We start from the raw sequence: 27,993 nt of genomic DNA, 5'->3' as shown, positions 1-27,993 counted from the left end.
GCGAAAGGAAGAGGCTGCGACTATCTGTAATTCTAGCCTGTTCATATTGCCAAACAAAGTCAGCACTCAACAATAACTCTGAGATTCAATCAGTAAGGATTGCCGCCATCGGAGGCGCGGTGGTCGTGCATCACATGTCCTATCGAACTACTGATGTAAGTACAACGTCCCATATTTTCTCTTGCAGCACAACCCAAACTTACTATCTCATCAGGACTTGGGCTTTGCCGTCACGCAGAGTGAACCATCGGGGGAGTTCCTGCGAGGACGTTGGGGGCCGCTTTATGATCAAAGTTGAACGCCAGCAGGTTCAAGTCGATGTGGTTCCCGGCATCAAGGTCAGTCTCAACAACCGGGGGCTGTCGTGCAATTCCTCTCTTGTACTCTGCCCAGTTACTAACGATCGAGGCCGCAAGTTGTCGGGAGAGAAGTTCGCTAGCCAAGAGCGAGAAGGACGCCGAAGATGTGTGGCGTCTGCTCAACACCTATCCCAGGGATCAGCAGTTCAATCATCTTTCTGCTAGGCAAGTAGATGAACTGAACCGACACAGAAAGCTGCTTGAAGATAGGTCTAGGGGTCAACCTTGGGCTGCCCTATTGCCACCTCCCCCTGCCCACTGATCTGCAGGAGCATATGCATCTTCAGATTCTGCGGCCTCTCTTCCTCTTCTTTTCCTCTGTTTCGTCTTCTCCCCGCCCCGCTCGTGTGACTTGCGAATCTGTCTATTCGTTACTTCAGTGATCTGCCGTGTTCTTTTGCTTTTCTTTTCGCTCGCTGGAACTCGACTATGTGGCTACGGTATTCAGGTCTTTCATTTTTTGCCATTCGTGGTCTAGCCTGGTTCATCTAAAATGGTTACGTTGTTTTGTTGTGATATTGAAGAAATCTATGCCTGACGGTTGCTCCATCAATGTTTGCTTCTTTGTAGCCCATCCAGGAATGTAGGATCCAGGCTCTTATGAACTGATAGGATTCTTCAGCGTTATAATAATTATTATTTGAGTACTGGCTTTTGGGAGATGTACACACAAGTAGAAGAAAAGGCAAATCAAATTTGAAGCACCAATTGAGTAGTCTCCCGTCTATTACTAGGCCGTTTACCCATGGGAGAGGTAATCAGTCCATCTGGTATAGGCTCGAATGGTCGTCGTGCAGATGCTCTTGTACAAGCGCTTTGCCGTTCTCGTGTGCATCGTGCGGAGCTTGCTAGTTTCGTGAACCTTTCCCCTGCCATGCAGGACAAAGAGCGAACTTTTCGAATTGGCTAGAGCGCCGATCTAGAGCTTCTCACTGGCGACTCATGATACCCTTTTTTTTTTTTTTTTTTTTTTTTTTTTTTTTTTTGCTTGCCTCCGAGGGAGACGAATCCTGACAGCAACAATGCAAAATTATCACTCTTCTTCTCTGAAGAGAGTTTCCTCCCAAGTCTGCCATCACCTGTCTCCCGAATTGAGAAAACGACTTGCCCTACCCCTATCAGATCGCCTGCAGCAAGCTGCGAAAGGAGTGGTCATGTCCATGGAACTACGTAGCCCACGCCCGCGTTGGGGCTTGAAAGAAACCTTATCGTTCGAGGTTTCTTCACAAGACAAATCCAGATCCAGAGAACCCGTACTCGGCCACTAGGATACTAGAATACCTTGGCTGTGGTCGAGTCTTTGAAGTCGCATTTCGCGTCGCCCGATCCTCGGCTCTCTTGACGGCGCAAGACGGTTGCGAGCAATTGAAAATCGCGCGGTGACGCAATGGACGAGTAGGCCAGTTCCAGGTCGTTGGCCCTGAAAAGATAACTGTTTGGGCTATTTGGGGGAGCTCGAAGTCGGCCTCCTCAAAGAAGGCTGGGGGTGACAGCACAGCAGAGTTTATGCATCTGATGAGTCAACACATGCATGCATAACCTGCCTTCCTGCAGCTCGCTCTCCCAGCTCAAGCACTTCCATCACTCACCATCTTCCCTACCGAAACGCCAGCATCTTGACTGCGTTAATCTGTTCAATCCAGAGGCAGCAATTGTCGTACTGCCATATTTTGCGGGCTTTCAGTTTTGGCGACCGCTGGCCTCGCTGCCTTCATCGGCAATGACGGCCAGCAGCAAGGGAATCACCCAACCATTGAACCTGGGTTTTTCTGCAGTTCTCGCACTTTGACATGACCAACAAGACCTTGAAGAGCTGAGTAAATGTGCCATCTGCAAATTTGAAAAGCGTGATCCTGAGTATCTTACCAACAGACCAATTGCGACCGTAGCGCGCGGCTCGAGCTGCGTTCTACCTGATGGTCTTCTTTGCCAGGCCAAAGGATGGCACCTACGATACTTCGTCTCCTGAGCAACAGTCTAAAGCTCTCCTTTAGTTGCTACCTATCATATGATCGTCATATATACGGGGTATCTATCCAGACAAGTCTATATACAATGTGAACGCAATCTAGCCGCACTTGACTCGCCGGTCATGCAACGCTTAAAAATGCAAGGGATCATGATGACTCCAACTCCCAGCAGAAGATGTGCTCCAAGAACGCCTTCCGGGCCTGTGAACGGTCGGACATCGTGGGGGCGACGGATCAGACTGTGTGTCAAGCGACCTTCGCTGGGTGTCTGGATTGTTCGTCAGGCTTAGGGGCAGCTCGACCGCCGACCAATCTGTGACCTCTATCGTGATCTGATGCGGTGACGGGATCTTGTGTCCGTAGAACCGGTTGTCTTCTGTCACCGGCGATATCGTCACAGGCGATGGCGCCGAAAAGTTTTTAGTCGGCTCATTCGGCAGCTCAGTGGCCATTGACTGCTGCGGGACTTTCCTCACGATCTTGGGACCCTTGTCAAGCGACGAACTCCTTGCCACCGGCGACCGCAGCCATGTCGAATGCAGTATCTTCATGAGCGGATACGTCTCTGGCGGCAGGGTGACTTCCCCACGGAGCAGATGCCGCGGCGTGACCGGTTTCTGATACATCTTCTTATTCGCATCGACGCGCTCGCCAATCGTCGCACCCTCTAGCGTTGAGCCTCCAAATACAGTGCGCGTCTTGCAATAAGCGAATATATCCGCCGCGTATGAGTCCCCTGCTAGCTCCGCACTGCGTCCGAACGGTCCAACCGCGATGGAGACGTCCTGGCCTAGTGTAAAGGTCCTCGCCTGCGAGAACTTCTCGACCGCCGCATCGCTGTTGAACACATACACGTAGTCTGTGAGCTCCATTCCAAACTGGCCCTTGGCCATCAGTTTGCCCGTTGCAATCGCTGAGGGCGCCGACCAGGTTCCATTGGCAAGACGGGCGACGACAAGTCCGGAGCCAAAGCGGAGCGAGCGCATCATGCCGACTTCTAAAACGGTAAATACTGCGAGACCCTAGTAATTCGTTAATGGGGCTTGAAAGAGCGCCAAAGATTGCCGAGACTCACTTTCGCATTCTCGAGCACCTTGCGCGGGATTCGCTTGTCTATGCTGACGACATCCGGGTTGATGAACGAATCGAGAATCCTCTCGGCTTTTTTGCACTCGCCTTTGTTCGGTGAGCTTATGCAGTGTAACGACGGGAGCGACAAAGAAAGAGGTAGGTAACTTACCAGCCAGCGACGACGAAGTCAACGATGATGGGCGGGGGTAATGCATCTTTCCAGACATGTTGGTTCCACGGACGAGCGCGGTTGAAAAAAATTCATGATGAGGATAAGAAACCAGCAAGGATCCTGAGTCCAGTCTTCTTTATTTAATACGGCAAAGAGAAAAATTAGAATGACCGCGCCATAATAATCATCTCGAGGCTCAGTCAGATTTCCAACTCCGCTGCAGCGGAGCCCCAACCAGCATGCGAATGCGGCTTTGAAGGGCGCCTCCCGAGGCTATGCAGCGCGATCGCAATTCAACGCTCATCTCAGCCGCTCATTTGCTCTCCAGCTTTTCGTCTCCTCTTGCCTTTGCCTCTGGCACTTCATCAGGTAGTGATTGTCACCGTGGCGGAGCCGCTAGCTCCACGGCGGTGGAAATGAGGTTGGGGGCCATAGCATCATCGCAGTGGGCACGAGCACGAGTACCAGGCATCTCTTTCTTGAAGTTTGCACTGTAAGCCATCGGGGCATTGGATGTTTGCAATTTGCTCAAGGCAGACACGGTGGGAGCTCCGGTTTTCGTTAGGTGATATTCTCCGTCTTACTCTTTACCTTCTTCCTGCCCGCAGGGCTGAACTAGATCCTTGCGCTGGTCATCCGCCCTGCCTATTTATGCTGCTGCTCAGCTCCTTACTCGGGGGACAAAGTCTGCTCCATGCGCCTTAGCGACCCCTCTTTGTATTTCTTTCTTCCCCGGGACCTCCCTCAGCTCCCCGCAAACAGTGAACGTCTTCAAACTGTCCAGCTCGGACTCGAGCTTTATGCTTCGACATGACCCTCCCAACTGGCAACAGCTCAGCGGGGCTGAGGCACAGTCTACCCAGCTCCACTGTAATCTCTACGAATTGAAGCATCCAGAGTGCAATAAAAATTTTTATCTACGGAGGCTATGAAGGGGCCCGGGTAGTCAGCAAGTCAGCACAATAATATTTATGCCTAATCCTCCGCGGGATCCACCTCCCTCATATCTTGTGTATTTGAGTATACCTAACATTGGGCACCCTAGCAATTTGCACTCATATATCCCGCCTACCGCCGGGTCCTGATGGTAGTTGAAAGAGCGACTCGGCTAAGACCCACGCTCTGTGTATTTCAACCCTAGACCGATTGCAAGGACCACAAGTGACGTCTCCGACCAGGGTCATAACGCAACCCATATCCCGGATCAATGTGATGCCAAAGAGGGATTGCGGTATACCTTAAGCACCTCTTATGGCTTCTATGATTGTCTGCATGAGACTGGCTGCCTCTCATGTCTCATTGTTGCCGGAACAGCAGTAGTTTATTACTATCGAGGTTCCACCAGCTTCTTACCAGCCTGCTCCATGAACGTCGCTACTAAATTCGACCCTGTGCAGATAGACAACCACACAGCCCAACCCCAGACCGGAGTGGTCGAGCGGGGTTCTTGAGGCCAATTTCAATTATGAGATATTGACTGGAAAGTTCTGAAGAAGTCCCTATGAGGCAGGTTACTGTTTGCTACTGGGGCCCGGGCCTTCCGCTTGCCTTCCCATCCGATCGGTCATATCGACCCTGGTCGGTTTCACACTTTCCAACGCAGGAGTGGCTGGTTGCTCGAATCTACACTGCAGAGGGTACGGTACTTGGATACTTCGTTAATAACCATTAAAAGTCTTCCCACCCTTGGAGTTGCACTGACATTGACCCCATTTCTAGATAGATCGATCCCGGCATAGTAAGACGAATTTGATTCACTCCTTGGCACGTATGTCTCCTGTTGTCGGAGGTACGAGGGCTATTACTATTGTAAGCCACCTGGTTAGCCATGTGGTTATAACTGAAAGTTATCGGGATGACGCTCCGTGGTCGTACTGAGAACGACACCGGGGGAGGTGGCGGCCTACAAGTTCCCTTGGGGCAAGTGTTGTCCGACTGCGGATCGGATAGTTATTACATGCAGACTAAGCGACCTTCCATGAGGAGTAGTACGTGTAAAGCCAGCAGTCTACATTAACTCTGTCAATTTGGCCGCGTGTTTTCGATTCCGGCGCGAACGGAGGTTCCTTCCACTCCAATCGTTCCCAGCCCAGACCGCGAACAATGAATTATATGAGCAGCGTGACTCATGGCCCCTGGGTACTCTCGCGAATTCTATCCTTTTTTGCTTGAACTGCGACACAGAATCTTCCACAATCATCACCCTGCTACGTATATGTCTATTCTTTCTGTCTAGAACACCCATAGTGTTTTCTTGCACTCATTATGTTCTCCACTTCCTACGAACCCAATCCAACACTAGGTACCCTGTCCAAACAACCAACCACCCCTGTGAATTGGTGGTTCTCTGGCAGAAGCTCAACAAACTCGTTGACCTGTCAAGCCGGGTCCCATCAATCCAACGCATTATCTTTACTCTAAAGCTCACACACAAACATACCTGGGCCGCAGATGGACAAGGACGCACTAGCATACAATGCAATCATCGAAATCTTGGGAGGCGGGACATGAAGTCCCGCGTGAGCAGAAACTTCTACGATCATGAAATAACTTTTTTCACCATTTTGTCGATTGCGGAATGTTAACACCCTTAGTGGGTGGCACTCGTCCAAATGTACTCGTGCAGATGCTCTAGCCATGGACTGGTCGCCAATCGCAATTTCTCCAGGCAGGGGCGCAGCAAACTCTCAGTGAAGCGCAGGGAGAAGGAGAAGGCTGATGCGATACTTGAGATTCTGCCTCGCTTCATTTAGCGAGGTGAATATCTGGCTACTTCTGAGTTTGGATGACTTGGGGATGGTTGGGTTCCTAGTTAGCGGTTGGTATGGTTATAGCATACACCGCACGCATAAATGGTGGGGGCCAGAGAGAGAGTCCAAGGGAGATTTTGAGTCAAGGAACGGCGAAAAAATGACGTGGGCATGGCCAGCATTTATCCTGGGAACTAAAAAGGCGAGATCGCGTACTCGAGAAAAGTCTACAGAGCGAGATGCTCTGTTACAAAATGAGATCCGATCCATGCGCATGCTAGGGCTGGGCGATGCTGGAACATGAAATTGATAATTTACCTGACAATTCGCAAAAGACAATAGATGGATACCCAATTGCTTCTACGTTTGTCGTATCACGTAGAATGGCCGACACTCTTAACCGCATGAGTACCTTGAAAGAGGCCGCGGCGTCTTGGCCTTTCCTCTAGAAACAGGATACCAGGCCCCAGCAATGTGTTGAGGTGAGGGCTATGCTGGGGATCCGGGGTAGATAGATAGAACAATCGAATCACGCAGGAGGATTTTTCCTCTCCAATATGTAATCTGCCGTTGGGCCTACGCAGAAAGTATCGGAATCCTGATCTCCGTCGCTGTCCCTGCCATACAGTGCGGCTTGAAGTTCAGAAGGCAGATCTTTCTTGAAGTATATGCTACCTATGGCGCTCAATGGAAGGTCGAACAGGTTCTTTTCGATTTCAACGAAGCTTGAAGCAAGATTATGTCGTTGTCGTGCGTTCATGTCGAGCCATCGAGTTTGCAGTCCGACGCCTGGAGCCCTTTCCATGATGCTATACTCAACACCAACCTCATCTCCGTCAGAGCTGGAATATCCATATAGCTTCGGGACTGGGATTCCTTTGGTGTGGGGATACTGCAGAGTCGCAGCTTCACTGGCTGTAACATAATACTTGGGGCGCGCAAGACGGTAGGGGATCTTCATGATGGCCTCAAATCCATCTTCCATAGTCAATAGGAAGACACGACTGAAGCCGCCCTCAGCAAGCTTTGTGATACTGGAGGCAAGGCCATGTTGAAAGCCCAGAACCCTCTCGGCTTCCCTCGAAAGGGCAGAGGGGTCGAACTTCACATATCGCTCCCGCAGCCGCAGCTGCTCGTTGTAAACGAATCTACCTGAGGTATATGTAAACAGACTTTCCTTAGTTGACGGAGCTATATTAGGGGTCAGTTCTCGAATACATTGAAGGGGATACGCGGTGATAAACCAACTAAGTGAACGCCGCTGGGCATGACATGGCGGTGACAGACCACGCAGCTTGAATGTGCAGCGCGTAAGATATTTCTGCATAGCTGCAAGATCTCACATGGCCCTCTGCGTATGTTAATGTAGACAAGCCAACGTCCGTGGTGAGATACCTTCGACGCGTGGCTGTTGGGCGGAACGCTAGGCAGTGATTGATTTGTTCGGCAACCCAGCCACGGGGTTTAGACAACTCACAGACAACTCACAGACTAGGAAAGCGAGAGACAGACGAATTACGGCGCGCCGGACGTGTTTCATAGTCGTGAACCATGAGTGTAAAGGCGGGTGGATGCGCGATGTCAAGAATAGATGCAGGCGAGTCAGGTGACGCCGATTAGTGCCCCAGGCAGAAACATTGCAAAAGGGGAAGAAATGGAACGAATACGACGACTCTTCACCCTCACCACCATCTTCTACATCGCAATGGACACGAACACAAAGCAGGTCAACCAAAAGATTCGCTCGCGAAGAACTCATCGCAAGAGTCGCAATGGATGTGAGAATTGTAAAAAGCGGCGGGTGAAGGTTGGTGCTCTCCTGATCCTCTTGATAGGGGATCGTTCTCAAATATATTTATCAATTAAACAACGCTAACTCCCATGCAGTGCGACGAAAAAAAGCCAATATGCAACAACTGCCTTCTACACTCAATAGAATGCGACTTCCAAGCGTCCTCGAGATCTCCATCCGAAGGCGCAACACCCCCGCAGCAGTTCAAATTCCGACAATCAAAGTACCAGGCCGTCGCATCGCCCCAGTCGCAATCACAAGCACAGGATGAATCAGGCTCTCAATCCAAATCCATCGCAATACAGTGCGACACACCCTCTCTACCTACAGGAGCCCCCAATTCAAATTCCGGAGAAGGAATCTCCCTACTAGATCTACGCCTCTTCCACCACTTCACGACTTCAACGTACCGCACTCTGGCAGACGAAACGGCAACGGCACTATGGCAAACTCATGTTCCGCAATGGGGCCTAACATTTCACTCCATCTTACATTTACTTCTTACGCTTTCAGCTCTGCATCTTTCCTGGCTGTACCCGCATAGCCGGGAGAGTTATATCCGGCAGGCAGATCAGCATTTTGCATTCGGCGTGCGCTCGGTGACTTCGGTTCTTGCGTTGGATATGCTTGATTCGAATAATTGCCAGCACATCTATATCGCGGCTGTCATGATCTGTTTTGCGTACTTCGCGCGCGGACCCAGAGACGGCGAGTACCTTGTTTTCAATGCCAAGGGAAAGTCGGAATGGCTGGTTCTCCTTCATGGGGTTCGTGCGATCCTAGCCCAGAAGCAGTCGGAGATATTTACAGGCGTACTGGCTCCTACAGAGTCGACTGAAAAGGATCAAATCCCTGGCCTTCCCCCTCCAATGGATCTATCCGACGAATTCTCGCGCCACTTCCACCAGCTCGAAAAAGTCAAAGCCATGATCTCAACACTCAGCAACGAACAAGACAAAGCCCTCTACACTGTCTCCATAAACGACCTAGTAGGCTCGTTCGAGGGCACGTACCAGGATACAAAAGCCGGCAAAGACCCGACAGGCTTAATGGTCTACATAATGGGCTGGACGTTTCGACAATCGCCATCCATGATTGATAAGCTTGAGGCGAAGGATCCCATCGCGCTTGTGATCCTCGCGCACTGGGCTATACTACTCAGATTCATGCAGCGCGTTTGGTTCATGCGGGGTTGGGACCGGCATATTTTCAGGGGGATTAGGGCTTGTTTGTCCGAGGCGTTTCATGCTTGGATTGAGTGGCCTGAGGAGGTTGTGGGATTTGTATAGTAGTTATTGTTAGGGAGCTACTTGCTTGGTGATGTCACAATAAGCACTTAATATTAGGCTGGGCAAGACAAAAGTAAGTAGGTGGCGTTGGATCAGTGGAGTAATGCTACGTACAATGCACCTTATTTTAGAGATCCTGTAGGTAAGATGCAAAGTCTTCTATAGTTACGGAGACTCGGAGTGGAGATCCTCAGATCCCACGACGCAGAGTATCTTGCTGCCTTATACGAACCGACCAGTAGACTCCTATCCAATCTAGTCCACCAAGATAAGTGACATGATTCCATATAAAGAAGAGAATTAATGTCGATCGAGCTCAAAATATCTGCATCCCAGACTCTGGCGTCCCGCACCGACACCGAAGCTTTGTCGGCCACCCCACCCGTATTCGTTCCTATATTACCGAAAGGAGTAATCCGTTGAAACGCTCGTAGGCCCTCGATTTGTTATAAAAATGAGACCAGGCCAGACCAGCTGGATCTATCTTCAACATTTTATCAAATATAAATCGCTATTCATTTCTCTACCGTTTTTCTGTTGTACGCTTCCAGCAACCAAAGATAAGATGGACTTCACCTTCCACCCCGGCGTCAACGGGTCAAGCCCCTGGGTCGAATTCTACCCCTACAACCCCTCCCTCACAGCGGGCTACGCCTTCATGGCAATTTTCGGCATTGCAACAGTCACCCACTTTGTTCTTATGTTCCCCTACCGGGCAGCATACTTTATCCCGTTCGTCCTCGGCGGAGTCTGTACGTCACGTCACCACGCAACTCCCGCCATCCTTACCTGTTACCGTTCAGGAAGCTACTCGGGATAGGAAATACTAACAAATCAAAATTCGATAGGCGGAACATTCGGCTACCACGGCCGCGCACGCAGCCACGACAACAGAACGGGGATCGGCCCCTGGGCGCAACAGCAAATGCTCCTCCTCTGCGCGCCGCCGCTCCTCGCAGCGAGTATATACATGAGTTTATCGCGCTTCATCACAGCGTTAGACGCAGAGCACCACGCCCCAATGCGACCCAAACGAATGACGACGTTGTTCATGCTAAATGACATAATCTGTCTCCTGACGCAGCTCGCCGGCGCGGGGATCCAAGTCACGGGGGACGCGCAGATCATAAGTATCGGGAATAAAGTCGTCATTGCGGGGTTGGTGTTTACGCTGCTTGTGTTTATTGGGTTTGTGCTGCTTGCTGTGAAGTTTCAGAAACGACTCAGTGACCAGCCGACGGGGGTGAGTCTTTCGCCTGAGGCGCAGGGTTGGAAGGTTTATATGTACGTGCTGTATGGCTTGTGCGGGTGTATGATTTTGAGGAATTTGGTGCGGACGATTGAGTTTGGGTCGCCAAAGGGGGCGCCTGTGCGGGAGAGTGAGGTTTATATCTATGTTTTCGATGCGGCGCTTATGGCTGTGCTTATGGGGGTTTGGGTTGTTTGGCATCCTGGACGGCTTGTGAAGAGGGCGAGGAGGGTGCTTAGGGGGATGAGGGGGGATATGGAGCTTTTGGGGGATAAATAAATTCACTTGGTCAGACGGACGTCACTGGTTAGGGTTTCTTTTGTTAGGAGTTCTTGATTCATTCAATGCGTTGATTCATGATGCGCTATGCTAGTTTATGTAAGTTGATGCAAATGTCTATATCTATGCGGACTTGCCGTAGACCTTGAAGCGGTCTTCGATAGGAGCAAAAGTCTTGTCAAGAGGGCCGGAGGTGGGAGTTCCAAAGACAAGCTGGGCGTCGAGCTTCCAGCTGGCGGGGATGTTCCACTGGCGCGTGATTTGCTCGTCAATCAGGGGGCTGTAGTGCTGCAGGTTGGCACCGAGGCCCTCGGAGGCGAGAGTAGTCCATACTGTGAATGTTAGTACTCTGAAGTAGTAGCAATAGGAGCTGACATACCAAAGTACTGCGACATAGCGTTGGACTCGAGAGCGAAGGGGTCGAACTTGTCGGCGTAAATGGCAAACTTCTCCTTGATGTCCTTGAGGGCGTCGTAGTCGACGAAGAAGAGAACCTACACAATTAGCTTCGATCCATAATTCAAAATAGAGTGGTGGCTTACAGTTCCATAGGCAGCACGGAATCCCTCAAGCTTGGGCTTGGTGGAAGACTCGTAGGCCTCCTTGGGCAGGGCACCGGCGGCAACAAGACCCTCCATGGCCTGGAGAGCAATATCCCACGCCTTCTTGTGTTCCTCCTTCAGCAGGAGAACAACGCGAGAAGTCTGGGTGTTGAAAGAGCTGGGGACATGCAGGACAGCATCGCGGACAATGGCCTCGATGGTGTCATCGGAGATGGGGCTCTCGGCCTTGAGGCCGTAGATGGTGCGGCGGGTCTTGACAGCGTCAAGGAGGGTGGCAGTGGCCTGGTTTTTGAACTGGACAGACATTGTGATGGTTGCTGGGCTGTAGCTGCGATGCTTTCAGATGTGAGATGAGAATGAGGGGCATCTTACCATGGAGCGGCAGTGGATTTATATGGGCGTCTTTCTAATTCCGCACTCCGAATATCCCATCATGGGCAGCCAATCACAGGCACGGCTGAGGTCCGATGGAGCCAGGAACCGTTTTGTCAGCGGTGGCCGCTGATTAGAAATTTGGGGGCATTTCCGACACTTTCTTTGTCACTGTCTTACTCTGATCCTTCGGGGACAAGTCAGCGACTGACTCGGTTGTGATTATCCAATGGTACCACCACATTCCGGCTGTTTCCCTCTCTGTCGCCCAGGAACCGAGCAGCTTGTTAGTGGACGTGTGTGAGGCCAAGCTCTGCGGGATGTCAGATTCCCGATCTCTCGGTTACGTGCACGTGGTATTTCACGTGATCACACTGCGTTTTCCTATTTGGGAAGCGTATATTCACGTGACCGCTGTCCAGACTATTGCTCGACAATAATACACCATGGTAGTTATGAATGTCGTGGTTGAGCATACTAGATTCACGTGGTAGGCACCTGTTTCCAACTAGGAACCCATTTGTAATCGCGACGAATCTCTTTTTTGCAAGCCCGGACACAATGACTCCATCTTATCGAGCACCTTCAGTGCCAGATCGGGGTTGCCCCCAGAAGTTCTATCCCGCTCTTCAGCGTTCGGATCTCCTTATAGTTCCTCACAATAGTGGAGATCACTTTGCCGCGAATTATCAGCTCGTGCTGTGGCACTTCCCGCCAGACTCGCCCGGCGACTTTCACAAACCGGGGATAATCATAGCAAGCGCCCATCCACCCTATCAGTTTCCCACGCGCGTGCTCCTTGAGACCAGTGACCCCGAGTTTATCGGCGGCAGCCAAGTATACCCCAAAGTACTCAAGTGGTGTGATCAACCCAGATTTGTCGAGTAGCGATGGCACACTCCCACTGCCTGCGCTGTTGTATTCTCGGGTGTAGCACCACGACAAGACCATTCCTATGGCACGCGGATCGTCTGCTGGAAAGCCGATACGAGATTCAGCAGCCTCCTGGGCATGGTCAGGGCTGCAAGCTGCAAATGCACATGGTAGTTAACTTGAATCCTCCCCTGACCGCGCCTTCGGGAAATTGCACTTTCACTTGATGAATATGCCAAACATGCCCCTGACAGGATATTCTTAGGTCCGAGTACGCTCCACTTTGGAAGATTTTTTTTCCATATCCATCGTGTTCGGAGGGTGCTTCCGCTGTGTCTTGATCGTTCGAAGAGGCGCGTCGTCTCAAGCGGCATCGGTATGGCTCAGAACTGGCATTTTTTGGGTGTCGATGCGGTCCTCTTGAACAAACTTTGAGCGGAAAACAACCCCGGACGGCATCCTATTCCGTCGAAGCTGGAGTGCTATAATCCTCACCATAGATTTCAAGGTCTCCAGATTGACGATACATAGGGTTTGGTTGGCAGTTCCTTACCTTCGGTAGTGGAATTAGGGCAACGTCTTCATTCTGCTGTCCCGAGACAGCGCATGACCTGAGCACATGACCTCCATCATCAACGGCCAACATGGGTTTCAAAACGGAACAATGGGGTAATTATCTGATCAGTGATATCAGACCCTGGGTGTCAGTTCCGGCGAGTCAGTTCGGTGGCCCAACATATTATCTCGGGATCGACTCTCCGGAACTCAGTTTACTCTCTGGGTCGCTCTTTCCTCGGTTATTCGCCGATATTATCCTTCCTGAAGACGCGACTCAGCTAAGGCGACTAAGCATGAGATATCGAAGCCCTCTGAGAGGTTCTTAGCCCCGCGCTGGCATTCGAGTCATTCCTCGGTCCGGCTGCCGATCATCGCGCACATGCAACGGCGTCCTCTAAAGCACCAGTGAGGTTGGGAAAGACGCATCGGTATTGTGCTTTCCATATCCATTCTCACTGATCTTTCGCCACGATATACGGAATGTGGGCTGATGGCCCAGCTGCAATTATAAAGGTCCTGTGAACCAGGGATCTTCTGTCGAATATAGAACTCACAACATAGATCACCATGGACAAGCGAATTGCTCAAGTCATGCTTAGCCTCAAGCAGCTTCCCATCAGGACTCTCCTGCTGGAGTTTTGGAGGGAACCCAGGAAACGCAGGGGTTTGTTGGCTGCTGTCCTCGCCGCATATTTACTCCTTCAGCGAACTCTCCGATACCGACGGCTGAGGCGCCTGCAGAAAGTGTATCGCAAATATACCACCCGAGAGGGGATGGCTTCAATGACAGATCAGGACGCCTGGGCGATTCAAAAGTCGATGTTGGTGACGGAATTCCCGTCGGCGTCGCTCAAGGCGTTGCAGTTCGCTTTGTTTAGGGTACTACCGAGCCTTTATGTATACAGTTGACGGACTGACATGGACAGACATACGGCATCCCGACGATATCCGCCCTCCTCCTTAAGACATCCCAGTTCTCGAACCCCGCCACATCATTCAAGCGGTATGCCGATACGGGCGCCCTAATCGGACAATTCGTGGCCTTCGAGCCATCCTCCGAGCGCGCCCAGACAGCAATCGCTCGCACTAAATTTCTACATACCGGATACCGAAGCAGCGGCAAGATCCTGGAGCCTGATATGCTATACACCCTGAGCCTATTTGCCCTAGAGCCTATCCGCTTCATTGACATGTTCGAGTGGCGCTCTCTCACTGAACTGGAGCAGTGCGCTATTGGTACATACTGGAAGAGCCTCGGCGATGCGCTGGAAATCAGCTTCGCGGACTTGCCTTCGGCACCGCATGCGTTTCGCGACGGACTGCATTTTCTTGAAGAGCTCCGTGCGTGGAGTCTCAAGTATGAAGAGGATTATATGAAACCGAGCCCTTCAAACAAGGAAGTGGCGGATAAAACGATGGACGTGCTTGTGTATACGCTGCCCCGATTCCTGAAGCCGATCGGAGTCAATTTTGCGTCTTGTGTGATGGATGATCGGTTGCGAGAGGCTATGATGTAGGTCGACTACCTATTCATCTATTTTCAGTCGAGTTTGCTGACAGACATAGGTACCAACCCCCATCGAAGGTATACAAATCAATCTTCTCCTCCTTGGTCGCCGTCCGCAAGTTCTACCTGCGCTATCTAGCCCTCCCGCGACCAAACTTCCAGCGCATTGATATATTCACCGACAAGCCAAACGAGTACGGACGCTACTACGTCAACATCTACGAGGCAATTCCCTACTACGTGAAGCCGACAATTTGGAACCGCTGGGGTCCCGGCGCATGGGTAAGCTGGGCGATGGGCATGCCCCTGCCCGGTGACGAGGACGACAAGTACTACCCGCGAGGATTTGATCTGGAGGATCTTGGACCGAAGTATTTCGAAGGCAAAGGTCGAAAATCGGTGGCGGAGATTCGCGAGCTTCTGAAGAAGGAGCGACGGGGTCAAGCGCCGTTCGCGCCTGAGTTACCCAGCGCAGAGGCTGCGAAATACGAGATCGTCAACCCCGACGCTGGGAATCCTGATCTCCCCCGTCCTTGAAGCGATAGATGCTCTTCTATATATACACAGTTAAGAGTCTACAATGTCAGTGTGTCGTCACACCAAATGCTCCATCCTTCAGTTCCATGGTTCCCTCAACCGCCTTACAACCTCTCCAACCCAACCTCAACCTCAATCTAATCCCTCCTTCTTCTACCTAGGTAAAACTTTCCAATCCCAAGAAAATGCCCCGTGACCCCTCCAACCTAGACGCTTACATCCTAGGCAGCGGCCTCGCATCCCTAACAGCAGCCGTGCATCTCCTCCGCGAAGCACACGTTCCCCCATCACGCATCCACATAATCGAGACCCTCTCCGCGGCAGGCGAAACAACGCGAAGCTACGGCGATTCACAGAAAGGCTACGACTTTCGCGCGGGGATAAGGCCCCAGTTTAACGATGCTTGCATGGACAATTTACTCTCACTTGTTCCATCGATGAATGATCCGTCGAGGACGGTTCGTGATGAGGTACTTGAGTTTGCGAGGGGGTTGGATGTTAGTCCTGTGAGGGATAAAGGTCGGGCGAAATTTCTTACGAGTAAGAGGGTTGGTAATGGCGTTGGACGGGTGCATGCGAATAAGATGGGACTGGGCCTGCGCGATCGGATGGAGATGGTCCTTCTTGCGACGAAGAGTGAGAAGGTGTTGGGGAGAGCGAGGATCTGTGATTGTTTCTCGCAGGGGTTCTTTCGGACGGGGTATTGGGTTGGGCTTGCGACCACGTATGTCAATCTCATCTCACCCATGCCCAAGCCAGATGTATGCAGCAGGTTTCTAACATTGTTTGAATTGTATACAGATTCGGCCTCAAACCCTCCCACTCCGCCGCCGAATTCCGCCGGTACCTTAAGCGATTCCATAACCTGCACGACCTGAACTACCCGCACCTCCTGGACATGGGAAGATATAATGTCCATGAATCGATCATCGCACCGATAGCCCACTTCCTACAGTCGAGCGGGGTAGATTTTCGCTTCAACACCACAATAGCAGATATCCTCTTCGCAAACGATAATCCTAACGATCCGTCCGATCCCACACGAGTCACGAAGATCGTGACATGTCCAGCTGACTCTGACTCTGCCTCTAGTGGTGCACGAAGCTCTTCAATTCCGAAGGAAGAAACGACAATATCGCTCAACGCCGACGACATCGTCATCGTAAACCTCGGCTCAATATTCTCGTCCATCGTAACAGGTTCCAACAACCACGCGCCCCCATCCTTCGATACCTCCTCCCTAAGCCCTAACTTCGATACCGCGGACGACCCAAACGCAAGTCAGATAACGGCAGAATTAGATGAGAATTGGCTCCTTTGGCTGGAACTCTGTACAAAACATGTCAAGTTCGGGAACGCTTATAATTTCTGTACGAGGTTGCAGTCAAGTCGGTTGGAGTCGTTTACGATTACGCTTGAGAATGATGATGGGTTTTTCGAGAGGTTGGCTAGCATATTGGGCGAGGATGAATTGGGACGTAGCGATCGTCCAAATCGACTTCTGATGTTCAAGGACACACCGTGGCTGATGACAGTCAATGTCCCGACCCAACCACTCTTTCCATCTCAACCGCGTCATATAAAAGTATGCTACGGCTACGCCCTGCACCCCGAGAAGAACGGTACATACATCACCAAACCAATGCTTCAATGCTCGGGTCGGGAAATACTCACAGAGATTTTGAAGCACTTACACATCCCCCAGGAAGAAATGGATCCGATTCTTGAAAGTGCAATAACAATACCCTGTATCCAGCCTCGGGCCGCTGCGACCCTCCTCCCGAGAAATCCCACAGACCGACCGGGTGTTATTCCGAAGGGGATGACGAATATGGCGGTTATCGGGCCGTTCGTGGAGATTGCGAAAGAGGTTGTTGTTACGGCTGATTATAGTGTGAGGGGGGCGCAGAGGGCTGTTAGGGAGTTGGTGGGGGTGGAGGTTTATAGGGGGCTTAGTAGTGTTGGAGGTGGGGTTGGATCAGGGACTGCATCTGGAGGTGAGGTTAAGAGGAGGAGGAGTAAGAGGGATTCAGCTGTGTCATTTTTGGGGCTCAAGTAGGAATTGGAAGTATGTATAAGAAGCCATACGAGATGGTATGGCTATGGTTTCTGCTGATTGGTCGTTGTTAGGGCTATTACGTTTAGTGTTCTTTGCTTGTACCTCTTGGATCTAGACGAGTCTGGTTAGACAAAGAATAGAAGGTTCATTACAGATAAAATAAAGTGGTAATGAACGATGTATAAGCCGTTTCGCTTCTCAAAGATCCAAGGCATTGCAGGTTTCATGATCAGACAAAGACGACCTTTAGATCAATGATGACAATGGGCCTAGACAATGGGCGTAGATAATGAGCTGTCAAAGACACAACTTCGATAAGAAGCACTCCTCTTCATTCTATAATTATTTTATCCTTGTACTTGATCTTCAGCTGGAGCTATAAAAACCCCGGGCGGTCCAGTCTGCCCAAGTCAATTGTTAGACTTCCAAAAAGGATATACTCAAAGTCAAGGACATTGTTCAGGCTTCCTGCTATATATACCACCTACTCGATCAGCCACATTTCTTAGTTCGATACAGCAAGATGTGCCAACACACTTGCCAGAACCACCGCGCCTGCGGTCACATCGCCTCATTTACCCTCGACGCCTGCACCGATCTTACAGACGCGATCCGCACAAAATCTCTTCTCCCGCGACCGGCATACCCAATCCAGATCAAGCGCGAAACTTTCAAGTCTTCACAATACTCACAGGATATCCACTGCATGCGCTGCTGGTACGACCTGGTGACACCTGGCCGGGGGTAGACCCGGGCCAGCGCAACAGCAACTACCCCCGGAACGGACAACGCGTCTTCGAACTCGAGCCCGCTTGACACTATCACTTGCAAGAGTAATAACGGATCAGCACCGGTTTTGACGGCCGACTTCACGATGATTTTCCCGTCTACGCAGGGCGTGGGGCAGGACAAGATTATGTACCGAGTCCAAGCGGGGGCCGCAATCGGGACAGATGACGGATCTGGTCTTCACCTGGAGGGAAGCGACGAGACAAGTGCTGCTAGTCGAACTGAACCTTCGGTCATTCCGCCGGAGGTCATTCGAGTTCTATGACGGGACTCGGTGAACGAGGTGGAGGAGAAACTTGGGAAGTTTCTGGATGCCAAGGAGGACGATTGCGATGCGGGGAGTGAGGGTGGGGATGATGAGGACTGGGCAGGTACAGACACAGGTGATGAGTACGACATGTGCTATTTCGAAGATCCGATCTCTCATCTAGGCACATCATGCTCAGGCATTCTCGTTCCTTCGCCCTCTGAAGATGGAAATGGGTATGAGAGTGCCGATGAAGCCGAAGGCCAACTTGCCTATCGGAGGCTCGCGTCTTTGTCGTCTGCAGCCTCTTTACAGCTGCTGCCTCACTCGCCTCGCGAAGAATTCTGGACGTCCAATCGCACACGAATGCAGTCCCCGGCTCCGGGGTTCGATGGACGGGATGATTATTTCGCGGAGTTAGGGCTGGGTGCTAACGACCTCACCTGCAACAGTGTGGTCGACGTCGTGACTGAGTCAGGCGATCAGTGGGGTTTGCTCCAGGGGCTGCAGATGTTGTTTCCATCCTATTTCAACACCAATCAGCAGCCTGTATGGGGCACCTGTTGACTCGCGTGTTTTTTGATAGTGGTTGGCTTGTGTCCGCTGTTATTGGCGTTTCGTGGTAATTGCTTGTTCCCACAGGGGAATTGCCACTCTCGAGAGAGTTCCGTATAATAGATCGCCAATATATTGACGTCTCATTGGATTATTTGATCGGGGTTCGTAGATTTTGTAGTTCCCGGTAGGGCGTGTTCTGCGGATGTTATAATTAGAGACATCTATGAACCTGATGTCCGTTCGCTTTCTCCGCAATGACAGGGGGTTGACTCGGCATTGGTGCTTGTTCTGTCGATAGTTCCGCAATCCGAGACGGTGAACGCTCCTTTTATCCACGCCGGGTAATTTATCTGAACGGTGTAGCTTATTGAGGTAATCTATATTTCTTGGTCGGAAGGGCCATGGCGTAATTGTGCAGTATAAAGAGCACCTGTTCGTCTCAGGTACCGCCGATCAGAGTTCACGAGCTCAACTTGGAAAAGTTTCCAAGGGTTCGTCGAAGTCGCGAAAATGAAGAAAGCCGCCCTATCCTCTCTGTTTGCATTCCTTCTTCAGTCTGCGGCCGCGCAGGTCGTCGGCACCCCAACCGGTTTCGCGGTTGGGACAACTGGTGGAGGTGATGCGACGCCTCAGACCCCTTCCAGCTTGGACGAGTATGTCTCCCGTCCGCTTCAATGGCCCAAGCTAATAAGACAGGCTGATTGAATGGATCATCGACGACACACCCCGGACCATTCTTATCGACCGCGAGTGGAACTTCATCGGCACCGAAGGCGAAACGACCGGACAGTGCTGCAGCACGGCAACAACCACCTGCGAAGGCGGCACCAGTGCCGGTCAAGCTTCGATTCAGGACACATGCGACGGTACCTGGATTTCATGCACATATGACAACGCCGGCCCCTCGCCTCTCGACGTCGGCAGTAACAAGAGTATCGTCGGTGTCGGCAGTGCAGGTGTCCTCCGCGGCAAGGGACTGCGCATCCGCGGTGGTGCAAGCAATGTCATTATCCAGAACATCCACATCACCGAGTTGAACCCGCAGTACGTCTGGGGTGGAGACGCCATCACACTCGATGACTGCGACCAGGTCTGGATCGACCACAACAAGTTCTCCCTTGCCGGGCGGCAGTTTATCGTTTCTGGCTGGGGTGCCGCCGGCCACGTCACCATCTCGAACAATGAGTTTGATGGTGTGACTGAGTGGTCATCAGGCTGCAATGGGAAGCACTACTGGACTCTGTTGCTGATCGGCGAGCAAGACTGGTACACCTTCGAGGGTAACTGGCTGCACGATGTGTCCGGCCGAGCACCGCACTTGGGAACCGCCAACACCGATAGCCACATTCTCTTCCACGGGGTGAACAACTATTTTCAGAATGTCGGCGGTCACGCTTTTGACATTGATACCAACACCTGGGTGTTGCTGGAAGGCAACTACTTCGACATTGTGACGACCCCGGTTACCGACACGACGTTGAGAAGCGGTGCACTGGTGTATAATGTGCCCACTGTTGCCTCGGCGAGCGCGTGCACTGCTTCTCTCGGATATATCTGCGAGTGGAATCGGTTGGCTGGGTCTGGCACTTGGCCCGAGCTGACCGAGCAGGCGGTTTTGGATGAGTTTGCGCAGTACACGGACAACTTGGTAGATGCTTATGGCGTTGCAGACGTGCCCATCACTGTTGTCGCTAACGCTGGTGTGGGTAAGATCTAGTTATATCAATTTTCGCTGTGCTTTTTATTAGCATGTCTGATCTCCGTTAGCCAAATCCATATATTAGCCTCGTCTTTTTCTCACCATGAACAATCTGAGCAAAAAATCGGTGCGAGTTCGGAGAACTTGTGAACTGCCCAGCGAGTCGACGGTAGCACTATTCAACTGAAAATCCTAGACCTAGATCTAGTCGACAGCACGGTTCGTCGATTTGAGACATCTGCCATTTTGTCCTTACCTAACAATGTCGGTTCGTAATTCCGACCTTCCTTTCCCATTGCGTAAAAGCATATCCTCGAGATCGATGTTTGTTCTCTCCATGGCCTGAGACTGCAAGACGGTTGAAGAGGGTTTGGTCATTGAACAAGAGGAATATGAAGCATATTTTGCTTGACGCATGTTTTTAAAACAAACAGAATCCATTTCTTAGTGTCATCCGTGGCAGGGCATGAAGCGCTGTTCAACGGCTGGTTTACGCTTTCTCTCGATACATACCTAGGCTTTCTGAAAAAAGGTACCTGTGAATAGCGGGCAAGTTTCGGAATTGCAACCGTGCTTGGTATTTGCAGCGCATTATCATTAACCGTACATGTCAAAAAGGGTCCTTCGTAAACAAATAGTAGCCATTTCACACTACTCGTAGGCCTCCCGGGATGCCCTGTGTCGCATCCACATTCGGTATAAGTAGATCAGGACTATGGCCATACCGACGATGAAAACGATGACGAAGACGAGTACAGGGCCGCGGTTGTCGTTGGCCCAATTTCTTCTTTCGAGGACTTGTCTCTGCGTGGCTATTGCGAGTGAATCGAGCGCAGGCATCTCTAGACTCGTCAGTTTGTTGTTAGGCAACCTTGGAAAGATTCATACTGTTTGGTGGTGCTGAGTACAATCTCCCTGGTATTTCCTGACTAACTCGGTTTCGCGATGACTTGCATGAGCTGAGGTTGACGAGCTGGACGGCGAAATGCATACGCAGGGCAAAAAATTATTTCGACATTCAGCAAGTGCAGGTGAATGATGCAGAGAAGCTGAGAGGGGGGCGAAGGCTCTTGGTGTTCCGGGAGACGCGGATGTCAATGACGTGGGAGAGTCTATCGTATGCAACGCTGACCCGGCCACGAAGCTTATATTGCGGCCCCTCCGGACGAACATTCCGCGGCTGAAAGCCCTATTGCCATTTCCAGCTCGAGGACCAGGGTGTTTTCCGCTGAACGAGCTATCAATCGCGCGGTTGGATATATCGTAGCGAGCTCCACCACATTGGTTAAATGATCGGTGTGGACCAGCTCCTGCGACATCACATAGATATATCGGAGAGGAGGTGAGGTTTGCGACAGGCGTGGACGTCATGTACCACCGGCATCCAGCTGCCAATTTGACTTCCGGAGTAGATTTCCATAATGCAGAGTACGGACGAATTGACGAAAGTGTCGAAAGAGATCAGGAGAGAAAAGGAAAGATCCGACTGGAAGTCGGAACTTGCTGCCTGAGGCTTCATAAATCACGAGTCTTGGCACAAAGTCTTGGCATTATGTTCCTCCCGTCGGGCATCTTCTCTCCTCCTTCTCTTCCTTCCATATCTTGCCAACGTCTTTGGATCAAGGACACCGATTAACTCACGGCCAATGTCTCAGCCTTCTGGGCTTTGAGACCTGCATTCAGCCACCCGTCAGAGTTTCCACCTCCAACGCTTGGATCCCCAAGCCCTATCCTTAAATGCAACCATGCGGCTCGACCTCGTATTTGGCTGATTCACCGCCAATCAGCGCCCCCCTTCGTTCCTAGATCTGCAATGCCACCCATTGCGACAAAACAGCGGGAGGGGCTGGGCGAAAAAAAAAAAAAGAGAATACGATTCGGCGGATGACCCTTGAAATTTGAGCCCTTCTTCCCCGAGTGGGTGGGAAATCGCGGTGCTTGCTACAAGAGGCATCGCGCGCGGGCTGAAAAGTGCATCTGTCCAGATGAGTGGGGAGCCCGCATCAGCCCCAGAGCCAGGGGTCTTCTACCCTCAAATTCCCCACGGCCCCAGGCTAGAAGGTTTGACCTCGTCTCAGCTCAACGAGTCATCAAGTTCTGAACCATGGCTCCCTTCGCGACTTTTTGGTCGGCATGTCTTGTGCTAGCTCTGGTCCTCCCTCAGACTTCTGCCTGGACCTTTCTCTGGCGGAATGAGACGACCAACGCTAGAGTAGAAAACGGCGACTCGGCTCGAAACTGCACACAGGCATGGCATGAAGCGGGGAAACAATTTTCTTGGGACCCAGAGGGCGCCTGGTGCATCAAACTCTTTTCCGACGCCGTTTGTGAGAACAGCAATGGTATAGCGTGCGAACCATACCTCTGGCGCAAGGATGCGTCGCAGAACATCTCCGCCTTCTTGGTATACCCGATGCCTCCTTCGTCCATAACAGCGTTTGGTCTGGACTCCACCAGTGCAATTCCCACTGCAACCCCGGCCTCAACTACAACTCCCACCAACACAGACGTGGAGCAAACACCAACGACTGAACCAGATTCGAGCAACGATAGCAGTCTCTCTGGCGGTGCCATTGCTGGGATTGTCATCGGCGCCGTCGGCGCCGTTGCCATTCTCTGCGTTGCGTTCTTTGTCCTCGGCCTTCGGGCTCGCAAGAAGGCTGCCGCCGCCGCCGCCACTGAAGCGGGCACAAGTACAGACCCGTCGTCTCCGCCCTCCGAGCATCCGAGTTCGAACGCGACACTCTTCGATACAGGCCTGATGGTCGCCGAGCTACCGAAACCTGCCACGGTCGAGACGCAATACGTGCCGGATCAAGTTACTCACAATCAGCCCCCCAACGGCGTACGAATGATGGAACTACCAGGACACGATCCCGGTGCTGAGCTCAGCAACACAACCCAGCTGCAGGAGATGGTCGGTACACATGCGGTACAAGAACTGGAAGGAGACACAATGGAGAAGCCGAAGAAGTCGTGAAGAGACTGCGGTCATCTTCGCTCAATAATATAGCGACTGTGTATATTTTTCTTTCTTCTCTACTGAATTGTTAGCGCAGCGATGGACGGATCAGGTTACGGGTGTCTGGTGCATATCATGATAATTGTTACTTTCTCGCAGCTCGTTCAAATAGGACATTCCTTCTTCCAGGCACCACTCATCTTTCGCGGGTGGTTTCCCAAGGGGCAAGGCTTAACCACTCATGGTATCTATGGGCTGTGAAAAGAGGAACTGAAGCATCTAGCTACAAAATACTGTACTTCAGAGACGTCCTAGTCACAGTGATTTCGATATGAGATCATGAGAGATGGATACCCCTCTTCTATCCCTATCTCATCCATAGCCATGCAGCTATGCAAAGCAAGCCCGAGGCAAGCCTGATCAAAAATTGCCGTCATGTATTGTCATCATCAATCTCCGGCGCCCGGACCCCATTCTGTAAGCCCTGCTTGTGTATTTTATGTACAAGCAAAGAATCCTCTATCCCAATACCTCCTCTAGCAGATTTATCAATCCATATTCCCATCATGACGCGCTAGAAGCGCTCTGTCAATCGGTGTCAATCCCTCGCTATCTACTAAGTCCGGCTGGACCCCGTGTTCAAGTAGCAGAAGGGCGTTTCCTAGGGGTCTCCGTTCTGCTGCATAGGAAAGAGCCGATAGCTGACGTTTACGCCGCCACCTGGATCTGCTTGCTCAAGAAGCATCCTCATGGGCATGATGTTGCCGCGTCCGCAAGCCGCCTCAATCAGCGGCATTTGGCCATACGTATTAGGCCCATCAATCAGTATGCCATCTTGCGTGAGGACGAGCGGGAATATCTCGCGGAGGCCCAGACGGGCTGCAACGTGTATTGCGGATCTTCCAAAGGAGTCTGTTGTATTGATTGCCGCGTCGCCATGTGCGAGGATACGACGAACAAGTTTATCGTGGTACGTACCAATAGCCAACATAAGCGGTGTTTTGCCGTCCTTGTCCACACAAGTCGAGTCGGCGTCTGGGTGTTCCATTGATAGTTCGGCGAAGCGGTAGAGGGGTCCGTTTGGATCGAGGGTGTCGAGGATTGGGACATCTCCTTGTTTGTTGCGGTGATTGACGTCGACCATGGGATGGTCAAGTAGCAACTTAACTGCATCTCCAGCATCGCCGTCCAACGCGTACCAGAGTTCCGTGCGTCCGTTCTCTTCGGCGATATTAAGACCCGTGGCATTGGTCTCGATTAGAAGTCTCATGAATGAGACGTTATTTTCCTGGGCTGCGTACATTAGAGGGGTTACACCGGACCGGTTCCCTGGGTATAGATTGACGTCTTTGCTGGAGGTGAGAAGCCCGGGGTAAAACGGTGTCTGGAGCTCCGGTGCGCGGCCCTGCATGTGCAGGATTGTGTCTCCGTTGCTGTCTTCGGAGCTAAAGTGGGCGGCGGAGAAGAGTCTGTCGATGCCCGGGATAGCTTCTGGGATAAATGTTTCATCCTGAGGAAAGATAAGTGGCAATGAGAAGGAGTATCTCTGTTGGTAGAGCGAGGTGCTTGTCCAAGTCCATGGTTAGGTTCGACAAGGGAGAGATCGTGAGGTTCGCGCGTCTGAAGGTGTTTACCCGGGCTAAGCGTCTGGGAGGAGATGAGAGCAAACAATCTCACTGACACGCTCATTGGTAGTCATGGCAGAGCCTGACGTCTCTCTCTAATCCCAAGCACTGAGCCTCATTATCCTGTTTCAGGTTCATCAGTGTGGCCATACAGTGCAAAGCTGCTAGAAGGTTGTAGTTGTTTGGTCAGATTTCTGGCCTCCAGTTCTCTACATAGTGGTGAGGATCTCCACGGGGTTTGCGAAGAAGAGCACCGGTTGCGCTTGCCTCACAGTCTTACCTAGAGCTGCAAAATAGATGAATACGAATTACACTGGCACTACTTACTCCCATGTTCCTTAAATGGTCCTGGAAAGCGTGGGCTTCGATGGGTGCCATCGAGCTCGCCAAGTAAAAGCCCGGAGGCGAGCACAGTAACATCAGGGTGATCGTTAGCCCTAAAGATAATTCCGTGTCCATTTCTCCTCTTCCAAGACCCAGCCCTATTCTTACACATGTGAGCAAGCCAAATTGGCGTCCCAAACAGGTCAAAACGAACAGTGCACACGTCCGGGCCAATATCATCGACTGTCATACTCATCCCTCCCACCAATCCTCAAGTTTTATTCTGCGTACGCGGTCCAGCACAACCGCAATCAATCCCCATAGCACCAAGGTAATCCACCATGTCAACGTCAGAGGATTCGGCAGCCCGGTCAATGGGCAAATAGCCATCATTATCATTGATGTCCAGCCTTGCGCCATGGTCTATCAGAATCTGTGCAGATTCAACACTGCCGTTCTCTGCTACATGCGAGAGAACGGTTCTGCCGTCCCTATCCCGATGGTTGATGTCAATTTCACCGCGAGCGAAGAATAAATTCATAATGTCGCTGTTCCCGCGGGCTTCCATAAACGGTGTAGTGCCGTTGTTATCAGGCCGATCGTACTCGATCCCGTCATGCGTCAGCAAAACCTCCACGTTTTCATAAAGCCCATAGTCGACTGCAATATGTAGTGCCGTCCTGCCATCCCTATTCGTCGCATTCACATAGCAGTCATTGCGCCTTAGCATTTGTCGGATCAAGCCCTCAAGACTAAAACCTGCCGCGGCCCTCATTAGCGGCGTGTTACCATTATCATCTGCAAGCCTGAGATCCATGTCCGGGTGATTGAGTAGCGATTCGATTATCTCCTCCACACGATGCTCCAGGTCCAGCGCGCGTAGCATAGGCGTCTCATTGTGCCAGTCATCCCGACAGTTCACGTCGATACCGGGAACGGTCAGTAGAAGAGCGACGGACTCTTCATGGTCGCCGTTTATTGCATAGTGGAGGGCTGTCTTGTTCTCATCGGCCCGGATGTTTATGCCCGTCGGGTCCTTGTCGAGGATTTGCTGCATGAGTTGTAGATCTGGCGGTCTTCCTGGCAAGTAGTGTGTCACTACGTCAACATAGTCGCCCCCGGCAGCGTAGATGAGGGGTGTGGCTCCATAGTTGTTTTGTACGTGGGGGTCCGCATCTATGCTGGCGGCTAGGAAATCGTTGTCGTCAATATTAAGATGGGCTGGTAAGTCGAATGGGAGGTGTTGAGCGTAGAGGTGCAGGATTGTGTTTCCTTCATTGTCTCGAGGGGTCATGTAGTGCTCAATGGTGAAGAGATTTTCGATTCCCGGTATGACTTGTACAAGAGATTCTTGATCTTCTAGTGGCATGTATGTGGCAATGAGGAGGATTATCTCCGTTGGTAGGGTTTTTTTGGATGTCATGATCGTGAGTGGTTTGGAAATTCTGGGGTCCTGGGGAAACAGGGGGAACTGATACTGCAATGCTGTACCATTGTGGGCTAGTCCAAAGTTGGCACAGTGAGTCAGTTAAGTGAGTTAATAAGGATCTTGGTCATGTGGCTAGATCATGATGGGGGGTAACGAAGTTAGCGCCGCTGCTAGTTCGCTTGGGAAAGGGCCGAGATTTGTCCAGATTATTCTCTGAGTAAGATTTTACATCCCGACTCTAAGTATCACAAGCCAATGTTGCAACATTATATCTCATCGGCGTAAGGGAAGAAAGATTGCAGGAAAGACTGATCGTCAGCGGCCTTGTCGTCTCTGCTGTTGGTGCACCACCACATGGCCTCTTCCATGGTACGTAGCGAGTAAATGGCCACATCTCCCGCACAGATGGGCCGTGTCTTTGAAGAAGTTCACGAAGTAGGGTACACACAGCACAGGGACGGTGTAAAGACGAGAATGCCTGCCCAGCCGCTGCGTCGTGGTATTAGCTCTATAATTCTGGTAGGCCATGATTGTGAATGGACATACTGCGTTGTCTTTCCAGTCGCTCCTTCTGCCCGAGTCATCTCTCGTTCATGGCTGACTGGACAGTCAATAACCTGAGAGATTCATTATAGCGCGTGAAGCGGTACAGCTGTAGGGTATTGGTCTGGTTGCGGCGCGGTGGCATACTATTGTGGTGGGTATATTTGTGGTTTGGTATTCAAAGGACCAGCTTGTTCTCCTGGTACTTCACCATGTTCATGTTGGGTTGCGATTCCATATTGTTGGGGTGAGAGATGATATAGCTGTATTTAAGGCTTGGGATGACGGGTTTGCCGCGCGTTTGGTTCAGCAATAGGTGCCATATTCGCCGGATGTTCATATAATGCAGGCGGCGCTGGCGGCTGAGGCTCTGGAACTGGAAGCATAATAAATCAGCTTTTTCGACCTCAAAAGTGG

General features: G+C 51.4%; 12 protein-coding genes across 12 annotated transcripts; 6 read left to right on the top strand and 6 right to left on the bottom strand.

Moving 5' to 3' along the window:
* Positions 1–2,304: 2,304 nt before the first annotated feature.
* BDV17DRAFT_90677 (uncharacterized protein) lies at positions 2,305–3,582 on the bottom strand. The gene has a single exon (XM_073765320.1). It carries the CDS (start codon positions 3,316–3,318, stop codon positions 2,461–2,463), a length of 858 nt encoding a protein of 285 aa, XP_073615620.1. The 5' UTR covers positions 3,319–3,582; the 3' UTR covers positions 2,305–2,460.
* A 3,236-nt stretch (positions 3,583–6,818) lies between these two features.
* On the bottom strand, positions 6,819–7,842 carry BDV17DRAFT_263568 (uncharacterized protein). The gene is made up of 2 exons (XM_073757923.1): positions 7,571–7,842; positions 6,819–7,513 (listed from the first exon to the last, which is right to left on the bottom strand). Exons 1-2 carry the CDS (start codon positions 7,647–7,649, stop codon positions 6,852–6,854), a joined length of 741 nt encoding a protein of 246 aa, XP_073615619.1. The 5' UTR covers positions 7,650–7,842; the 3' UTR covers positions 6,819–6,851.
* A 172-nt stretch (positions 7,843–8,014) lies between these two features.
* BDV17DRAFT_263567 (Zn(II)2Cys6 transcription factor domain-containing protein) lies at positions 8,015–9,464 on the top strand. The gene is made up of 2 exons (XM_073757922.1): positions 8,015–8,129; positions 8,210–9,464. Exons 1-2 carry the CDS (start codon positions 8,028–8,030, stop codon positions 9,401–9,403), a joined length of 1,296 nt encoding a protein of 431 aa, XP_073615618.1. The 5' UTR covers positions 8,015–8,027; the 3' UTR covers positions 9,404–9,464.
* A 504-nt stretch (positions 9,465–9,968) lies between these two features.
* On the top strand, positions 9,969–10,931 carry BDV17DRAFT_291409 (RTA1 domain-containing protein; the record flags this gene model as incomplete). The annotated part of the gene is made up of 2 exons (XM_073762124.1): positions 9,969–10,155; positions 10,252–10,931. The coding sequence occupies 2 exons, from the start codon at positions 9,969–9,971 to the stop codon at positions 10,929–10,931; spliced, it is 867 nt and encodes a 288-aa protein (XP_073615617.1).
* A 57-nt stretch (positions 10,932–10,988) lies between these two features.
* On the bottom strand, positions 10,989–12,146 carry BDV17DRAFT_263565 (Nitroreductase-like protein). Its single transcript, XM_073757921.1, has 3 exons — positions 11,474–12,146; positions 11,311–11,425; positions 10,989–11,263 (listed from the first exon to the last, which is right to left on the bottom strand). The coding sequence occupies exons 1-3, from the start codon at positions 11,798–11,800 to the stop codon at positions 11,055–11,057; spliced, it is 651 nt and encodes a 216-aa protein (XP_073615616.1). The 5' UTR covers positions 11,801–12,146; the 3' UTR covers positions 10,989–11,054.
* Positions 12,147–13,816: 1,670 nt separating this feature from the next.
* BDV17DRAFT_298463 (oleate hydratase) lies at positions 13,817–17,400 on the top strand (the record flags this gene model as incomplete). The annotated part of the gene is made up of 6 exons (XM_073763697.1): positions 13,817–14,176; positions 14,224–14,810; positions 14,864–15,192; positions 15,615–16,065; positions 16,143–17,280; positions 17,350–17,400. Exons 1-6 carry the CDS (start codon positions 13,865–13,867, stop codon positions 17,398–17,400), a joined length of 2,868 nt encoding a protein of 955 aa, XP_073615615.1. The 5' UTR covers positions 13,817–13,864.
* Positions 17,401–17,923: 523 nt separating this feature from the next.
* On the top strand, positions 17,924–19,003 carry BDV17DRAFT_291405 (uncharacterized protein; the record flags this gene model as incomplete). Its single annotated transcript, XM_073762123.1, has 3 exons — positions 17,924–18,117; positions 18,160–18,436; positions 18,494–19,003. The coding sequence occupies 3 exons, from the start codon at positions 17,924–17,926 to the stop codon at positions 19,001–19,003; spliced, it is 981 nt and encodes a 326-aa protein (XP_073615614.1).
* A 501-nt stretch (positions 19,004–19,504) lies between these two features.
* On the top strand, positions 19,505–20,832 carry BDV17DRAFT_298460 (polysaccharide lyase family 1 protein; the record flags this gene model as incomplete). The annotated part of the gene is made up of 2 exons (XM_073763696.1): positions 19,505–19,647; positions 19,691–20,832. 2 exons carry the CDS (start codon positions 19,505–19,507, stop codon positions 20,709–20,711), a joined length of 1,164 nt encoding a protein of 387 aa, XP_073615613.1. The 3' UTR covers positions 20,712–20,832.
* Positions 20,833–21,239: 407 nt separating this feature from the next.
* BDV17DRAFT_90625 (uncharacterized protein) lies at positions 21,240–22,245 on the bottom strand. Its single transcript, XM_073765319.1, has 2 exons — positions 21,582–22,245; positions 21,240–21,533 (listed from the first exon to the last, which is right to left on the bottom strand). Exons 1-2 carry the CDS (start codon positions 22,062–22,064, stop codon positions 21,345–21,347), a joined length of 672 nt encoding a protein of 223 aa, XP_073615612.1. The 5' UTR covers positions 22,065–22,245; the 3' UTR covers positions 21,240–21,344.
* A 275-nt stretch (positions 22,246–22,520) lies between these two features.
* BDV17DRAFT_263560 (uncharacterized protein) lies at positions 22,521–24,081 on the top strand. Its single transcript, XM_073757920.1, has one exon. The coding sequence runs from the start codon at positions 22,798–22,800 to the stop codon at positions 23,671–23,673; it is 876 nt and encodes a 291-aa protein (XP_073615611.1). The 5' UTR covers positions 22,521–22,797; the 3' UTR covers positions 23,674–24,081.
* Positions 24,082–25,778: 1,697 nt separating this feature from the next.
* On the bottom strand, positions 25,779–27,124 carry BDV17DRAFT_263559 (ankyrin repeat domain-containing protein). Its single transcript, XM_073757919.1, has one exon. The coding sequence runs from the start codon at positions 27,025–27,027 to the stop codon at positions 25,876–25,878; it is 1,152 nt and encodes a 383-aa protein (XP_073615610.1). The 5' UTR covers positions 27,028–27,124; the 3' UTR covers positions 25,779–25,875.
* A 200-nt stretch (positions 27,125–27,324) lies between these two features.
* On the bottom strand, positions 27,325–27,580 carry BDV17DRAFT_263558 (uncharacterized protein). Its single transcript, XM_073757918.1, has one exon. The coding sequence runs from the start codon at positions 27,559–27,561 to the stop codon at positions 27,349–27,351; it is 213 nt and encodes a 70-aa protein (XP_073615609.1). The 5' UTR covers positions 27,562–27,580; the 3' UTR covers positions 27,325–27,348.
* Positions 27,581–27,993: the final 413 nt, after the last annotated feature.

The sequence above is a fragment of the Aspergillus undulatus genome (genome assembly GCF_047715775.1).
Source record: "Aspergillus undulatus strain CBS 261.88 unplaced genomic scaffold BDV17scaffold_24, whole genome shotgun sequence".
NCBI classification, from domain to species: domain Eukaryota; kingdom Fungi; phylum Ascomycota; class Eurotiomycetes; order Eurotiales; family Aspergillaceae; genus Aspergillus; species Aspergillus undulatus.
This window is presented reverse-complemented; position numbering and strand designations above follow the sequence as displayed.

Bases quoted from the DNA above. Each gene is read 5' to 3' on its own strand.
- BDV17DRAFT_263565 (XM_073757921.1), bottom strand. From the start codon at position 11,800: ATGTCTGTCCAGTTCAAAAACCAGGCCACTGCCACCCTCCTTGACGCT. The intron at 11,426-11,473 runs GTAAGCCACCAC...CTAATTGTGTAG, and splicing joins TCCGTGCTGCCTATGGAACT to GTTCTCTTCTTCGTCGACTA. The intron at 11,264-11,310 runs GTATGTCAGCTC...TAACATTCACAG, and splicing joins CGCTATGTCGCAGTACTTTG to TATGGACTACTCTCGCCTCC.
- BDV17DRAFT_263567 (XM_073757922.1), top strand. From the start codon at position 8,028: ATGGACACGAACACAAAGCAGGTCAACCAAAAGATTCGCTCGCGAAGA. The intron at 8,130-8,209 runs GTTGGTGCTCTC...ACTCCCATGCAG, and splicing joins GTAAAAAGCGGCGGGTGAAG to TGCGACGAAAAAAAGCCAAT.
- BDV17DRAFT_263559 (XM_073757919.1), bottom strand. From the start codon at position 27,027: ATGACATCCAAAAAAACCCTACCAACGGAGATAATCCTCCTCATTGCC.
- BDV17DRAFT_263560 (XM_073757920.1), top strand. From the start codon at position 22,798: ATGGCTCCCTTCGCGACTTTTTGGTCGGCATGTCTTGTGCTAGCTCTG.
- BDV17DRAFT_90677 (XM_073765320.1), bottom strand. From the start codon at position 3,318: ATGATGCGCTCGCTCCGCTTTGGCTCCGGACTTGTCGTCGCCCGTCTT.
- BDV17DRAFT_90625 (XM_073765319.1), bottom strand. From the start codon at position 22,064: ATGACGTCCACGCCTGTCGCAAACCTCACCTCCTCTCCGATATATCTA. The intron at 21,534-21,581 runs GTATGAATCTTT...ACGAGTCTAGAG, and splicing joins GTACTCAGCACCACCAAACA to ATGCCTGCGCTCGATTCACT.
- BDV17DRAFT_263568 (XM_073757923.1), bottom strand. From the start codon at position 7,649: ATGCAGAAATATCTTACGCGCTGCACATTCAAGCTGCGTGGTCTGTCA. The intron at 7,514-7,570 runs GTTGGTTTATCA...CCCCTAATATAG, and splicing joins TGCCCAGCGGCGTTCACTTA to CTCCGTCAACTAAGGAAAGT.
- BDV17DRAFT_263558 (XM_073757918.1), bottom strand. From the start codon at position 27,561: ATGGCCTACCAGAATTATAGAGCTAATACCACGACGCAGCGGCTGGGC.